This window comes from Alligator sinensis, unplaced genomic scaffold (assembly GCF_000455745.1).
Source record: "Alligator sinensis unplaced genomic scaffold, ASM45574v1 scaffold141_1, whole genome shotgun sequence".
Taxonomy (NCBI): domain Eukaryota; kingdom Metazoa; phylum Chordata; order Crocodylia; family Alligatoridae; genus Alligator; species Alligator sinensis.
This window is the reverse complement of record NW_005842221.1, coordinates 1,226,947-1,244,689: the sequence shown is the minus strand read 5'-3', so window position 1 is coordinate 1,244,689 and position 17,743 is coordinate 1,226,947. Positions and strand designations below refer to the sequence as shown.

General features: G+C 41.5%; 1 protein-coding gene across 1 annotated transcript in view; it reads right to left on the bottom strand.

Annotated features, from left to right (window-relative positions):
• Positions 1 to 17,743, bottom strand: part of EEA1 (early endosome antigen 1) — a 265,467-nt gene that overhangs the window by 43,895 nt on the left and 203,829 nt on the right. Inside the window, exons 11-12 of the mRNA XM_025208125.1 lie at positions 15,800 to 15,916; positions 7,538 to 7,876 (exon numbers count right to left, since the gene is read on the bottom strand). Coding sequence (XP_025063910.1) covers positions 7,538 to 7,876; positions 15,800 to 15,916 — 456 coding nt within the window. The remainder of the gene's footprint in view (positions 1 to 7,537; positions 7,877 to 15,799; positions 15,917 to 17,743) is intronic.

Genomic DNA, 17,743 nt, shown 5'->3' with positions numbered 1-17,743 from the left:
ACAGAATCTAATTATTGAAGGGTCATCTTAAAGTTGGAGTTGTCTTGGATTCAGGTAAATATGTTCATTTGTAAAAACTATGCAGGAGTTGAGTAAATGCATGAAAGTTTACAGCAAAAGCAAACTACTGACGTGAGAAAATATCAACAGTATAAAAAGCTTCTGGAAAAACATAATCAATAATAATATAGTAACATTTCACAAAAGTGTCACATATTACCAGTATACTTGCACAGCATTTATAAAACGGATCAAAACATCAATAAATGTTATAAACAGATTATTGGCTTTTGTAGTACGTAGTCTAGATTATAACAAGCCATGGTTGCCTGACCTACTGAACTCCAGCAATCTATAGCAAATGATAATATTAACTATGCCTTTTGTAAATAGTTTCAGATAAACAGGTGAAGTCTGACCAAAATATTCCTCCTCAAGGAGGCTGCTAAACAAAATCCATGTGACAGGAAGTTCTACTTTACCATCACAGCAACCAATGAGTTCGTAGAACCAAGAGCCAGAACATGTGGCAGAAAAGAAAACTTTTAAAAGCAATCAACCTCTGTGATGAGAAGAAATGTATAGGGTTTTTTGTTCATGCAACAAACTTCAAGCTAATGGGACTACACAGTTCAAGACACTGGCATAAACAGAAACATACAAAATATAACCAATATTAGTTATAAGGAAAATGTTTGGGAGTTAAAAGGTGTGACATAAGTAAGTTAAACTTCATGATGAAGAATATTTGTCAGCAAATGTCCACTAAGTACACAAAGGGCTATATTCTTCTTTAACCTCTCTGCCTTCCCTCTCCCCATCAATTGTCTTTTTTTATGTTGACACCTGAATTTTGAAAGACCCTGATAATCCCTGCATTCAAAAGACATGCTGCTGTCTTTGGAACTATATAGGATATTCATTTTGTAGAAGCTTTCAACATATTAACTTCCCAATAAGGTAAAAACTTACACTTAATATACACTGATTTTAAAATTTAATTGTTATCTGTAGAAACTAACATTATCTTTTTTCCATCTTTTCCATCTTCCATCTTCTTGCCAAAACCATGATTTTAGTTGAGGCTGACCTCACTACATCATTTCTATATCTCACTAGAGAGAGCAACATATAATTCTGATGTTCACAACACAATTAAGTTCATGTATAACATTCCTGTATTTTGTAACTAGTGTACAGGCCTCTAGAAAACTGAACTTCTGCAATGACAATTCCCAATTTCAGAGTAATAATCAAATCAGAGTAAGAGGAAAACAGAAAAACAATGATAAACCTACTTCTAGCACTCCAAACTACATGCTAAGCAAACTATATGAAAATTCAGAAATATTTCCTAATGTACAAAAAGAACAGAAAAAATATATATATATTTATACAGGAAAAACTAGGAATGCCTTGTCATTGTATACTGAATAATACTCTCTCAATTCACCCCAAAGTCCTTCTTCCATTACATCTAAATAAGAGAGCCTCAGCAATTCCCCTTCAGGCAGGTTTTCTGGGTTAAATTCAATTCCCTTTTTATGCTATCGTTTAAGGATGTATGATTTATAGAGGTGCACAGATACATAGGTCCAATATCAGATCGGTACCAATATAAAGAAAATTTGCTGTATCAGATATTGGCCAGATGGGGCTGATAATTTGGCTGATAAATGCTGGTGCTGCGCGCAGGTGCAGTGCAGCACTCAGGCACCGAGGAGCACAGCCAGCAGCGTGAAGAGCTGCCTCCAGTTAGTCAGTCTATTGGGGGCGGGGGGAGGGAAGGGGAGTGTGGGGGCAGATCAATACCCCCCATGGTGAGGGAGGTGTAAGGGACAGGCACTGCCCAGGAGGGGTAGGTGCAGGGGGAAGAGGGGGGGGCAGCTCCCACTGCTGCTTCCAGCCCGGGAGGGTGGGGGGAGCCGTGTGCCCCGCTGGATCTGCGCAGGGCAGGCTCAGGCCAGGGTTGTGTGGGGCTCTTCTCAGCAGGGGCTGGGTTCGGAGCAGGTGCTGGAGGTACTGGGAGGATGCTGCATCCACCCCAAATTTCGCTGCCGCTGCCGCCACCTGGCACAGCCCCGGCTCAACGCCCTGCCTCCAACCACACACCGGGAAAAACCAGGGCTGCACTGGGCGGTTGGTGGCAGCAGCACTGGGTGCTATATTTTGGTGCGTCATTCCCATAATGCACTGCACAAAGCAGCTGACTGCAGGCTTCGACCACACTGATCGCATTACCTTGCATATAACGAATTTTTGGTATAAAAGGGTCATTGCATAAGTATGAATTCACACATACATAACCCGCATGAAGCGAGGAAAATCTGTACTACAGTTTGCCAATGACACTAGGATGGGTGAGACAGCAGCTACTTTAGAGAATAGGATTAGGGTTCAATTTATCAAGGGCACTTTGAAAAAATTATCTGAAATAAACATTGATGAAACTGGATATGGACAAGTGCAAAGTACTAACATTTAAGTGATCTCTGGATTATACTGCATCACAAGCTGAATGAGTCAACAATGTCATATTATTCTAAATAACACAATAAGCACGCTGGGATTTATTGAGAAAACTAGCAAATTGCCCATCAGAAATGACCGGGTTGGCCCCGGGCCCCCTCCTCCCCTCCCCTCTCCTTTCCACCTGGCCACCACATCTGGCCCAGGCCCACTCCCTCCCTCCCCTCCCTGCCTGCCGGGTCAGGCATGGGTCCACTCCTCCCCTCCCCCCGTCATGTCAGGCCCAGGCCCACTACCATGAAGCCAGTGCCAGGGCTCTAGACACCAGTGCAACTGTTTGCAGCCTACCTGCCGCAGCTGCCTAGAACCCAGGACAGCTATGGCAGGCAGCCAGGAGGCTCCATGATGATGGTGGCTGCACACACAACTCTAGGCAGATGGTAGTGGAGGTGTTGGGGTAGCCGGGGCTCCGGACACTGGTGCAGCTGTCTGCAGCCTGGCTGCTACCTGCTGCAAGCAACCTGGGCTCGATAGCCATGGCCAGCTGCATGCATGCCTCTGGGTGCATGGCAGGGAAGGGGCCAGGGCAGTGCAGCCCTGGCCCCTGCCCACAATGTGCCCAGAGGCATGCATGCATGTGCCCAGCAACAAGGATTAGGCCACTCACTGCTCCCTTGCTATTTGCCCCTGGCATACCAAGTCAAGGTGTGGGTTGAGGTTGGGGTGTTTTTGGCACTCCAGCCAAAATGTTGCTTACCCCTGAACCAGAAAAATCAACAAAAAATTATTAAAGATACAGAAAACATGACATACAAGAAAAATGCTGGAAGGATTGGAATTAATTAGACTAAAGAGGAGACAAGACTGAAAGCAGATTTTATAACAGTCTTTCAATACAAAAAAGGTTGTTTACAAAGAGGATGATAATCAACAGGACAGTGGTAAAGCACTTAAATGTCAAGAGCTGAGATTTAGATTAGAAATTAGAAAGAACTATGGAGGCTGTTAAGCACTAAAGAGACTAGACAGGTTGCAGGGTATCTGTGAGAAGCTTTTAAAGACAAGTTAAAAATATTTTTACCTGATATGATCCCACCTAAGGCAGGGAGTGGACTAGATGCCCTCTTGAGGTCATGTCCAACTCTATAGTCCAGGGTGGACAAAATCAACAATTTTTTTAATTTAAAAAATTGGATTTTTTATTTAAATCATATTTTTTGTTTTAATCATATTTTTAAGATGCTTTTAAAAAAATAAACCTATATAAAGATAGTTTTAATTTAAGATATGTTAAAGCTCAAAGATATCATCATGGAATAGGGATTATAACTTCTAATTATATACTATTTGAGACAATATATTCATGTAACCTTTTTAGAAAAGTTTTATAGGCCATGGACTATATTAGGAGTCCAATCTTATGGGGTTCCAGTGGCTCCTCTATAGATTAGTAAAAATGAAAGAAAACCACTATACCCAATGGGACTCAGTGCTTAGTATAGAAGATCCCAGTAAGCATCTTCGTGATACTGAGTTTCAGGTCTCAATCTGTGGATTTGTGTCTCCAGAGACAACATCCTTGTGAACAGCAGTATATGGAGATGAGAGACAACAGACCTGATTACCTACTCATAAGTCCTATTGTGTCTCTGCAAGTTTGTGTATAGAGTCAAGCCCTTACAGCTCTCTCTAAAAGTGCAAAATTTCAAGTGAAATGAGTAGAGGATTGCTGGTGGTGGAGTCAATCTGGGCAAGGAGGAAGAGTCTGGATATAAATGCAAGGAGGGAGGGGCAGTAGAAACGGAAGAGAAACATTTTGAGCAGAATATTATGTCTTGAGGGATACATTTCTGATTATGGCCTTACAAAAATCTAGAACTCAGTATTTTAAGTTTCTCAGGCTGACCCGGCTGAAATAATCTATTTAATTTTTGTTAAAAACACATTTCACATTTATAACTAAAACAGTTAAAAATTCAGAAATACATACACTTGTTTTATTAAAATTATTATATGTTTGTTGCTGAAGAAAAATATCCAAAATACATAAGCTTGTTGTTTCAGTTAAATAAAGCAATTTAAATGTCCGTTGTTTATGGAGACAGTTGTTGTTGCCCTCCTAATACAGCATGGCAAAAATATCCCCCAAATAGCCATGATTTGTCTAGTGAATTGGAGATAGTTCACCTTCCAATGACTTCACAAGTATCTGCTTCAATTAGCTTTGGTAAATAAAATAACCAAATCATAATTCAGTTTTCTGATGTAGCTGCAAAATTAAACTGAAAAAAATATTAAAATAAATCACTGCTTTAAAATGTATAGTGTGTACGTTCTAAAAACGAAAACCACTTCTATCTCTGAGTTGTGAATAATATGTATTAAGGTTATAGCAAATGATAAGAATGCACTTTTTGAAGAAAACAATGATTCAATCCAGGCTTCCTCTGCCCAGTGATTTGAATTGTGATTTAAATCAAACCTACCCTTCGGTAGAGTCTAATAAACTTTACCATTAAGTAACGTCTCAATATTCAAATCAGAACTTTTTTTGTAGCTACATCTTATTACAACTTCCTCTCCTCCACTGAGCAGTCAGAAGTAATCTTGCTTGTTGCTTTTTATTTACTGCTTTCAAAAACTTTAGACAGCTGACTGATAGTTGTTCACTTGCATCTGTCAAGAAAACCCAATGAACCAGAACTGATTTTCATTTGCCAGTATATTATTTGATCAAGGAAGACAATGGGACAAAATGATGAGGGAGGAAAACACCAAGGAGTGCAACACGGGGTTACCTTGTGCTATGCTAGGGAAGAGGAAACTGGCAGACAGGCCTCAAGATCCCTTGTTATTTATTCATGGGTGGGGGTAAGATGAACACGGGAATCCTTAGGCAAGATACAAAAGAATACAGCTACTTTAAGTCAATAAGAATGCAAATATACTCCAAAAAATGGGAAACTACAAAAGACCCATTTGCAGCAGCTTTTACAGATTAAATTAATTAGCTGGATGAGCACTCTTTCATACAAGAAGAAATACTAAATTATTCTAAAGATTATGCTAAGCAGACAGCAGTAATATTTTAAAAAATATAAAGCTATCAGTAGGAATTCACCCCAATAAGTCTCTATGGCTAGGGACAGACATTACACATAAATTGGTTTAAGTTATCAGAAACTGGTTTAAACCTGTAACAGAACAGAAGTTCAGTGCACATAAACCAGTTTCAAAATGGCTGAAACTGGTTTAAGATAAACCTGGTTGAATATAGTAGTATCAGACTTAACTGATTTGGGTCAAACCGATTTATGCAATGTCTGTCCCAGACTCCTTCCTGGTTTAAGTTAAACTAGAGTCCCCCAACATCCCAGATTCTTTGCAGCCCTGAGCTGGACTGGGCTAGGCTGTTCTCTCTGCTCCAAAGAACAGGCTGGTCCTGCCCCTGTCCTCTCTAGCCAGAGCTCAGAGAGAGACTGCTGGCATAGCAGGGTCTGCCTGGCTTCCCTCACTGCACAAGCAGGGATCCCCCCCTCCCTCCCTCCCACAGTATGGACTCCAACCACAGACGCTAGGCATGTGGTATGCTAGCTAATGATGAGGGGTATCCGTGTGTGTGACTCCAATTTCACTGGAACAAGACAAAGGCAGACAGGACAGTGTCCACTTAGGGCTTTTTGGAGCTAATCAACAGGTCAGCCGGTAATGTCCCTCATTGGTAAAAGCTGTTTAAGAAGAGCTTGAACTAATGAGAAAGGCTTTTGTTTTGCTGATAGGCTAATAAACAAAACACTGTTGTTTTATCAGCCCTCCCTGCTGGTTTGCAGCCCTGTCAGGTTTGCAGAGTTGCAAGGGAGAGGGAGACTGAAAAGTTCAGTACCATAAACAGATGCATGCACGGCATACCCCACCTTTGCCTCAACACTCCCGCCCCTCGAGTAGCCAGTAGGGGACAGCCTGAGACAGTGCAGGCTAGGTGGGGGTTTAAACCCCTCCCTAATCAGAACTTCCTGCCAGGGCCTGGCCACACCCCCCAGCTCAGCAGTGTGGAAGGGAAAGGAGGGCTGATCTAGCGCCCCCCTGGCTTCTAGCCTAAGCCACCACAGGCATGTGCCTGAATTTCTGGAATGAAAAGGGAACATCTATCCACCTATAAATCAGTTCAATCTAGGCAGGTTAGACTAACCTGCAAAGATTGAATCAATTCAGGCTCAGGCTTTTTGAATGTCTGTCCCTAGCCTATGGGCATTTATACATGTACAGCAAGGCTGCTCCGACACACTAATTACAGCGCATCAGAGCAGACTTCATTAATCAAGACTGCTAGAGCGTGGTAATAACTGCACTCCAGCATCACATGCATCTGCATCCCCGCATTGAAAAATGGCAGTGGGGGCATTTAAATTGAAACTCATTCAACAAGCTTCACTTTAAGCACCCTCACCGTCATTTTTCAGCACAGGGACACTGATACAGATGACTCAGAGGGCTTTAATTAGAGTGCCTGCCCCACCCCACTCCTGGAGCGCATGTATAAATGCCTAATAGCTCTACACCAATGTACCCTAGCTGAGCATATGGCTTTACTCAGATCTGAGTAACATTCTACACATTATTTCTTCATTACAGAAATATAGAACCAGCATGATTACAACTATACAAATACATACGGAAAAGTGTAGGACAAGCAGGTGCCCAACTGGTGGCCCCCACAGGATTAGCATGAGGCCCATGGGCTTCTGGTATGGCCACTGCAGGGGGAGGGGGAAAAAGGGGGAGAGCCAGGCTTGTTCCCATGACATGCATGGCTGAGGCAGAGATGGTGGAGGGGTGGGGGGACCTGCCTACACTCTGTGCGCAGAATGGAGGTGGGTGGGGCACACACTAAAGTTGCCCTGCCTGGTAGGAGAGTTCAGGGAGTGCTGCCTACATGGTAAGTGACCCTCACTCTGCAGCCTGCACCTTACACAGCCCCCAGGACTACAACCCATGTGGCATGTGGGCCCCAGCTGCCTGGATTTTGGACAGCCCTGGTAGGATAAAACAAAATCAAAAGGGAACTCACTTGACTGAGCTCACTTTGGAGTTGTAGACTATGTTGTTCTTTTTCTTCCCTCTGTTGCTGCAGCTGTTTAAACTCTGCTTTGAGATGCTGGTACTTAGTCTCTATTTCTGACAGTTCTTCCTTAAGTTTCTGGCTTGCTTCTCCCTTCTCACCCAGTTCTGTCTGTAACCGCTGCAATGAAGCTTCAGATGCAGACAACCTTGCTTGAAGCTGCTGGCAGTCCAGGTCCTTTTGATGTAGGCTTGCCTGTATATTCTTTTTACTCATGGATACTTCACTGTGCCTTTCTTCTAATTCAGTGTAATCCAGTTCTTTCTTCAGAAGCTTTTCTGTCAGACTCTAAAAGTAGTTAAATTTCAATTGAATTACAATTCTGCTTACATCAGATCAACTGTTATCACTCAGATATTCTCCCCTTATGAACGTTAATCCAGACTAGTAAACAATTCACTCATGAGATAAATGCCTCTAAAGCTGGGCGAAGGAGGAATAAAACAGAAATTAAAATATGTAATTTGACTTGTTTCACTAATTTCTTTCCAGAGTCTATGCAGTAAACCATTTCAATGCTAAATCATGTTATTCAAAGCCTACATACATATTATAGAGTTATATTCTGGGTTGAAGATAACCTTCTCCTGAGCTCTCCTCTTCACATTAAGGTAGCAGACTCGATGCTACTTCAGCATTTTGGAAGCTGTTTAATTGACACACATTGAAAAATTGCTTTGAGGTATAAAACAATCGCCTGTACATTCAAAGTACTTGAGCCTTACATACAGTTCACTGCATATTTACATTTGATTTGTGGTTCAAATTCTTTTAAATTTTTTGTGTAAGCCATCAAGGCTCCACATTTTGAAACAAGTTTCCTTATTTTGTTCTGCCACTACATTTCAAGCAAGAGGCCCATTCTCCTGTTCCCGTTATCCAGATTAGGAACCTCTCAAAAAGAGACTGCCAAAATAACTATAACTTGTGGTGTTAATAATGGTAATTAGAATGAGAAACTCATGTCATGACTCAAAACATTGGCTCTGTATTACAAGATGAGAGTTGGTATTGTAGCAAGTCAGTGCAAGGGCTAAGTATGGCTTTGTTGACTTCAGTGGTTACAGTTTTGGCATTGTACTGTAACTACAGAAATACCTCCTCCACATCCTTAAAGGTGTGCATCTCTCAAATCAACAAAGCCAGACTTCTATTCTCACTGAGGCAACAGGGCCTTGCAACTAATCTGAATGGAAAAAGCGAAACAAGAAATCATCTGCAAACTGGACTGTGTTAAGTATAGTTTAAACAGGATCTATGGATTTGTATCCCATTAGCTTTTGTGATCTCTTTCTTCCTATGGGTTCTCTGCTTGCCTACCTCTCCCAAAACTTCTCCCTCCCTCTCCCTTCCCACCCTTTTGTATTCAAGTCACGCTCTCCATTCTATATACTGCTCTGTGACGACCTTTTCACAGCACTTGATGAAGTGAACCCCAGCTTGCGAAAGCTTAGGCTAGGTCTAAGATGCAAATCTAGCCTGCCTTCTACCTGTCCCTACAGGTAAGGGCTGATCAACACCTCAACAGAAGAGATCATTCTCCTGAAGAAAGTTCACTCTCTTTCAGAAACCAATGTAGAACCTAGGATTACTTGTCTTGTCCTTAAGTATCTAATGGTACTTTCTTGGTATCTCAGCCGTCTTCATAGATGTTCAGGTCAAATTTCAACTTGGAGAACTCGTGCTATCTACCTAAAATTCCAATACAGCCGAAAATTAATAAATCATTTTTTTCACTTAACTTCCTAATGTAGCACTACTGCATGAACTGAGTGCATCCATGTTGTACCTGCAATTTAAATGGACAGTGTGTTCTTCAGAAGCCTTTTTTTTTTTTTTTTAAAACGCCCACACTCTCTCTCTCTCTCTCTCTCTCTCTCTCTCTCACTTCTGAGTTAACCAACTGGCAAAAATGCCAGAGCTCTCAAGTAAACCTAGCAGTTGAAAATATCACAGTTTTGTAATTCTTGAAATACATCGGTTCAAGGGAAGACAGAGAAAGAGATGTAATCCTAGCTATGCTGGTATGCTGGGTATTTTTAAGCATACTTCCTTCACAGTATTAAGGGACCAATTGTACTTCGATTTTGCTCTGGATCAGTTTAAGAGAAAACAATAGCATGCAAGTATAACAAGGTATTATGTTTAATAAAGCAAAGTTTAACAGCTTTATTAAGAAAGATAATTTGCAACATAGTTTAAGACTTTATGAACTGAAGATGTGTCAAATCCACTGCAATAGTTCATATTAAAAAAATCATAAATTATAATGGAAACACTGACAATGCTAACACTATACTCTACAGTTTACACCAAGGCTAAAAATGGGTGCTCCAGGCTAAAGCTAATATATCAATTATAAAATTGCAGTAACTTTTCCCACAACATTTCTAAGAAAAAAACCCAAGAAAGTTTCTGTTCATAACATTATAACTTCCCATATAACACGCAATAGTAAACCCGGCACACACAACATATTTGGAAGGTTAGAGATGGCATCCTGACCCCAGTAAAATCAACAGCAAAACTCCCACTTGGGTCATAATTTCAACCATGCAAATCACAACATTTTAATTTTAAAAAAATATTTTAAAAATGCCCTCTGACCAACACTGTTATCAAAAATATTTAAGCAGAGAAAGTACTACCAGAAAATTAAATCACCTTCATTTTCACATTTTTTATATAATTATATTAACATTTTAGCAGCTTCATACCTGGATTAAAAGCTATTTTGCCAGCAATTAGTGGAGAGTTGTTTCAAGGATGTAATGAAACCCTGAAAACTGATACACCTTAAAGGTGAATGACACAAAAAGGAAACAAATGGTAATTTAATCTTGAAACAATACTGGGAAAGGCCCACAAAGTTGCAGGCACTTCCTTACCAGACTGTTTCCTAAACCATTGAGAGCGAAGGGAAAGTATGCCTGTTGTTAAAGAAGAATGCTGCAATTTGTAGTGTTGAACGAACAGCAACAGTGAGCAGCTATTCAGAACTGAATGTGTAGATCTACACAATATGCGACTTCCTTTTCTTCCTTCCAAGGTTCACTGAGTAGTGAAATAGTTAAGAATGACTACTAGAATCTGAAGTATTATTCCTGGTGTCCAAGTCGCCCAGTGAAATGAAAGGAGCCTTTCATCCCTTACAGTCCTTTCAGGAACTCTACAAACATGAGCACAAATTGCAGCACCAGTTGCACTTGAGTAGGGCTTTCAAGATTTTCTTCACAACCACAACAGCTGGAGACCATTTTTAACATTAGCTCAGACTCTGGAGAACAACTAAAAGGCTTCTCCACACCTGCTGGGTAGTTTTTAAAACTTCCAGTCCTGTCCTGCCCTTTGCAAAATGCTGCCTTACTAAATTAGACTTCATTTACAGTAGCGCAAATAATTGCTGCTTCATGAAATCAGGGAGTCAAAATATAACATTTCGGGAACCTCTCCATAACCTTTTAACAAATTGTTCCCTCCCTGTGATACACTTCACACTAACTTAAATGAGTGCATTTGCACTTGTATAAACAGGGTGTTATGAGAGAAACTGCTCTGTGCAACATCTTATCACAGCATTATTAACTTGTTATAATGCATGTTTCTTTTAAAAGGTCTCTTCTTTCTCTATTGAAATGGAAACATGATAAGTCAGCACTCCTTAACAGCTGACCAGGCTGATCAAGGATACATGTGATTTATCTTCCATACCCCCAAGGCACTGTATACATGTTGAGGAGCCCTTATCCCACAGAGAAGGCTGGAACTAAGGATAGGATACTTGACTACTGCACTGAAAACACCAAGGCTACGTACAGACAGTCAAAAAGCCTGAGGCTGAATTGATTCAGTCTTTTGCAGGTTAGTCTAAGCTGCACAGACTGAACAATAAGTAAATGAACACACATTTAGTTTTGATTCAGGAAATGCAGCCACATGCCTGCAGTGGTTCAAACCAGAAAGACTCTAGAGCATGCCTGCCAGCTACTGCCAAAAGACAGAGAGCCCTCCAAGTCTTCCCCCCCCATCCCCACCCCATCCACCCACTGGAGCAGAGCCGGAGTGGACATGCCCCAGCCCATGCTCTGCCTGGGTGTGGGGGAAGCTAGTGGCACTGAATTTATAAAAGCTTAAACAAGAATAGTTCTTTTCTCTGACAAACAATAAATTGAAAAACCAGGGTTTCCTAGGAGGGGGGGGACCATGACAGTGAGCATGTACCAGTCCCAAGAGTCCTCTTTTGAAGCTGAACTGAAGCAAAGTTTTGGTCAGAACATTTTCCTGGATCCTTGGATTGAGATGCTTCAAAGCTGACTTAGAGTTACCTTTCCTCTATCATTTCCTCAAGTATGCACCAGCTTGGTACAAGTGAGAACTCCCTCCATAAAGTGGAGTGGAGAAGAAATCAGAAATTGAGAAAGGTTTTTTTCATTTCATAGTCATCAACCTTTGGTACTTTAAGTGGTAGGGAATAACACAAATTGTGACAAGTACTCTAGATCAGTCTGAACATAATTTGTATGCTTGATTTAACATTTCTAATTTTGGGAAGAGGTACAATTGTGAACTCTCATGGTCTCTTATAGGTCTCCAATTCTGAGCCAGTAAGAAATCATTCTATTAAAAGGAAAGTGTAATTTGAATAATTTTAAATTGCATCTTATTATATTTCTTGGCAAATGCTACTTCAACATTAAATTACATTAAATTGGTAGTGTGATCTCAGTCTCTTTCCTTCCTCCATGAAGTTACTTTATTTCGTAGGTTCCTATTAGGCCTGTGCAAAGCAGCAAGTAGTCAATTTGGCTTCGGATTCAAACAATTCAGAGGGACAGTGATTTGATTTGCTGATTCGAATCACTGTACTGATCTGATTCATCCAATTCGGATTCAGAGATTTGGCCACCGAATCTCTTCTGAATCAAACAGGCGGCGGCAGCAGTGTTGGCAGTGAGCAGGGCCCCACCCCCTGCCCGCTCCCCCAGCTCTCCCCACTCATGGCTGCCCCGCCCATCCCCAGTGTCCCAGCACTTTAAAAAAAAAGGCTCTGCACTCACCGGCTGCAGCAGCGGCAATCAGGACCCCTGGAAACTCATGCCAGAGCCCCCCCTCGCAGCACAGCACAGGGCAGGGCAGGGCAGTGGGAATTGCCCCCCTCTCCCACAGCTGGCAGCTGTCGCATTGCACAGGTGCAGCGTGGCTTGGCAGGGCACCATGCACTGTCTCGGAGCTGCAGCAGCTCCAGCAGTCACCTGGAGCCCTGCAGCACTCAGCCTGAGCAGCCCCAGACAGGACACGAAGCCCCACAGAGCCCTGCCAAGCCGTGCTGCACCCATGTGACGCAACAGCTGCCGCGTGGGTGCCAGGCAGGGGGAGGGGAAGGCCAATCCCCACTGCCCTGCACTGCATGGGGAGGCTCTGTCATGGGCTCCCAGGGGCCCCAATCACTGCTGTTGCAGCCGGTGAGTGTGGGGCGTTTTCTTTAATTTGATTCAGACCTTTTAATGGGCCTCCCAATTCGATTCGGAGATTCAGCCCCCCAAATCAGGCTGATTCTCCTCCGAATCAAATCGGCTACCGAAGCTTCACACAGCCCTAGTTCCTATATAACTAATACTACTATTCCTATACATGGATTATAAGTATAATATTGTGCCAGCAACACTGTGTGTAAAGGATCATCCTTTTATGACAATGTTGCATCATAAATTAATTCCATTTTTGGTCTCATTTTTTTTCTCCATCTCTCTCACACAGACATGATGGGAGTATGAAAGCCAAAAGAAAAGTATCTGGTAACACAAATCAATAGGCACAGCTCAGCATTTAAGTACGGGAGAGTTGGGTATGCACTCCATTTAGTATTCTATGTATCAACCCAATAAAAGAAAAATTGCACATACAGAGAGTAGTTGATTCTTCCCTTGGAAGATTTGCTAGAAATAATTTTACCTGAACAGCTTTCATGTTAGTTTGTCCCAGTTCTGTTTTGGCACATAAAAGAAACAAGACACGATAGGAGATTTTGGCCACATGTTTTGAGAAATCCAGAATTGGTGTGGGGAAAAAAAAAAAAGTAAGGGGCAAAAATACCTAACATTGAAAATGTGATTTCAGGAAGAAAAAAAAGTGTATTAAATATAATAATGTATAGGCACATTTCAAGTAATTTGTGACTAGGACTGTGATCAAAAAAATAAACTGCTTCACCTCCGAAAAGTTATTTCCCTCACATAGGATGCAGCTTATGAAAATCTGTAAGTCCTTTTTAAAAACAGACATGTTTAATGACATATTGAAATGTTACTTACACTGCACAAACTAAAAATTCATGATTATATTGATACATTTATAATTGGTGCTTATATATCAAGGCATAAGACTATGAATAAAATAAAGTATGATAGCATACCCAGTGTTTTTGTGTGGCATGCAAGGTTTAATCAGCAGGGAGCTCAAGATGGGCACATTACTCACAAGTGAAGATGCCACAAGCAATTTACATAACTCTGATACAACCCTGAGGAAAAAAAATTGCCATATCATATCAAGTTTTTGCAAATGCCACTTCCAGGTTACAGAGAAACTGGGGGTTTTTTAAAGTTTTATTTAGACTTTTGCATTTTAAACTCCCACCTGAAAATCTAATGACTTAGTTACTCTGACTACAACTATACAGAGAAACCTCAGAGGAAGCCACCAAACCTGCAGAAAATGATCTTAAATATTTTTTTTCTTTTGATAAATTTAATTGGACATCTCTACACCTTCCAAAGAATAACATTCTGATACCAATTGACAAGCCATTTTTCTAGGTTATAATATTCCTATTTTTGGTCTGCAGGGTCATGAAATTTAAATATATTACATCCTGAAACCATTGCTTGTAATTAGGGATAGGAAATTCCATATTTGAAGGCAAGAAATTAATCTGGCAGGTTGACTAACAACAGGATCACTATTTAAGTCTATTCAGAGATACAGAAAGTTGCAAATAAACCCAAATGAGATTAAAATAAAGCCATAATATGGCTTTATTACAGGACGTGACCATTTAGATTGACCTAACTAGAGATGTAAACATGCCCACACCTGGGCAAACTAAGTCAGATCGGGTGGCCATTTTTGTTGCAATCTAACCTCCCTGACATCTGTATGTACCCTAAGGCTGAAAGGAACCAGAAGCTGAGCTCTAGCTATCCCAATCCACAATTCTGATATCAAACAACTATTAATTTAGGTTCTTAATTTTACATCTTCCTAGATCCTTACCCCCAGTCAAGTATACACGATTAATAAAAAAGGTTCAGTTTTGATGTTGTCCTGACCACAGAATAAGGGACAACAGGTTGGTTTACTACACTGGGAGTCTCCTTGCTGTTCTAAGAAGAAAGCAAGCTGGATGTGTCCTGAGCAGCACAAACCCCTCACACAATGCTGTAACCGAGCAGATGCAAGCTGTAACAGATCTTGCATTGTTGTACTTGTCCCAGTGGGTACCTGCATACTGCAAGAACATGCTCTCCCTCCAGCTCTGATGACCCTAATACTACCATATTAGCTTTATGTATGCTGAAAGCGCTGTGACATACAACTACAAAACATGCAGATAGTGTTATATATCATTACAACATGCATTACTGTGTACATATATTTTATTACATCTACAAGAGGGGAAATAGCCAAAAATATAGCAACATTCTATCTTTTAATCTTATTTTACTATTTTTCCATGTGCAATTCATGATTTTTAAAAGCTCTTTAAAACACTAGATCCTGCAGCAGGGGCAAGGGAAGAGGGCTGTTTTTATGAGCATAATAAACATTTTCTAGCTGTCACAGTTGTGAAGAAAACCCTGATAATGACTCAATTATAGTCTATAAACCAGAAAGGAAATAAAAATGACTCCATAATGTAGTTAATTGCAGTTTTTAAGCTGGATTCATATTTTGGGGCATGATTAATGACTTCTCAATACTTTGACAGGCAATACAGTATAAATATATTATGTCGTATTAATACAAGCTGAAAGTATTAGCACAAATGAACTTATACTGTACTTGTAATAGACCTAAGGAAAGCTTAGGTTTTAAATTTAAAAGAAAAAACCTTCAGACATGCAGTGGATTATTAGTACTCCCTTCACTGTAACAAGTTGTTCCATTTCTGCATACACGTAGAATATACAGATACAGTAATAAAATTCTCACCTGTTTTTTCTGTTCTAGTTCATTAACCGAGCTTTGTAGTTTTTGTAGTTCCTGCACGTACACAGCAACCTCCTGAGGACCTTTGGCAAGCTCAGCTCTCAACTGATTTATGGTGGCCTAAACCGAAAACAAAAAACAAGTTAACAAATAGAGACAGGATGTCTGAGGGCAAAATATAAACCAAACTGCAAAAAAAGTTAGTCTCTCTTAAATATAAGTTAAAGGGTAAGCTTTGGCCCTGATCACCAAGCATCCATAGATGGAGATCTAACCAAGACCCCTTCACGTTTTCATCCCTCCAGAAAATGATGTTTACCAAATCCAGTGCAAAAGGCAAAGAGCCTGAGATTGGACAGATTCCAAAGAACCTGCATAGAGACCTCAACATTTTTTGCAGCTCTGGCTTTGGGTTGGAGTCCGTCAGGCTCTACTGGAGCAGCAACAGTCCTGCAATAGTAAGGTACCATGCTAAGGTACTACAGGGTACTTCAGATGACTGGATTCTATCACCAGCTTGCCCACAGGCTTCCTACATAGTATCATAGGGAAGCGGGGCTGGATGGGGCCTAAAAAGGTCATCTAGTCAAGCCTCCAGTTCAAGATAAGATCATTCCCAACTAAACCATCTTAGCTAAGTGCCTGTCCAACCTGCACCTGAAAACTTCCAAGGACAGAGATTCCACAATTTCTCTGAGTAGCCTGTTCCAATGCTTGACCACCCTCATAATCAGAAAGTTCCTCATCTCCAACTTAAAACTTCCCCTGCTGCAGCTTGAGGCCATTGTGTCTAATCCAGTCCCCTATGGCCACAGAGAACAGCCCATCTCCAGCCTCTCTGTAATCACCCTTCAGGTATTTGAAGACTGTTATCAAATCCCCCTCTGCTTCCCCTCAGTGTTCTCTTCTCCAGGCTAAATAACCCTAGCTCTTTCAGCCTTTCCTCTTCAGTATAGCCTTCTAGGCACTTAAGCATTTTCGTTGTTCAGAACTGGAGTCTTTCCAGATAATTCAAATCCTTCTTGAAGTGTGGGATGCAAAACTAAACACACTACTCCAGCAGAGGTCTCACCAATGCCTGACCTTTAGAAAGTTACTTCACCTATTTGGTGCATCAGTTTTCCATTTGTAAAATAAGAACAAATTTTCTCTAACCTTACAGAAGTGCCATGAGAATAAATAACAATTCTGGGTTGTTCACAGACCATGATGAAGGCATATAATACTTTTGGGCTAAGGACAGAAGTTACATATAAACTGGTTTGTGATCAGAAACTGGTTTAAATCTATAACAGAACAGAAGTTCAGTACACATAAACCAGTTTCAAAATGGCCAAAACTGGTTTAAGATGAACCTGGCTGAATGTAGTATCAGACTTAACTGATTTAGGTCAAACCGGTTTATGGAACTTCTGTCCCAGACTCCTTCCTGGTTCAAGTTAACTCACAGTCCCCCAGAATCCCAGGGTGCTTTGCAGCCCTGGGCTAGGCTGGGCTGTCTGCTCCAGTGGATCTGGGCTGGCCCCGCCCCTCTGCTCCCCAGCCAGAGCAAAGGGGTGGGGGTGGGGCTAGGAAACCCGGCTGGGGACCACAGCCTAGTCTGCCTGCCCCTGCCAGGCTTTTCCTCACTTGAGTGGAGGGAGTGGGGGCATGGCCAGATGTCAGGCAGGCCAGCAGGCTAAGGCAGACGGGAGGAAGTGGGGTTTAAATCTCCTTCATAGCCCACAGGGAAGGACTATTCTTGTTCAAGCTTTGACGAATTCAATGCCATTACCCTGTTTCCCCAACCACTCCTTCCTCAGTCTGGAAGGGGCTGCCCCCCTCACCTTGGCAGACCCAGCCTGGAGTCCCTTGCAGGCCGGTGAGGGGGCTTAAGCCCCTCCCCAACATGGTAGATCTGCCTGGAAGCAGGGAAAAGCCTGGCTAAAGCAACTCCCCCCCCCACCC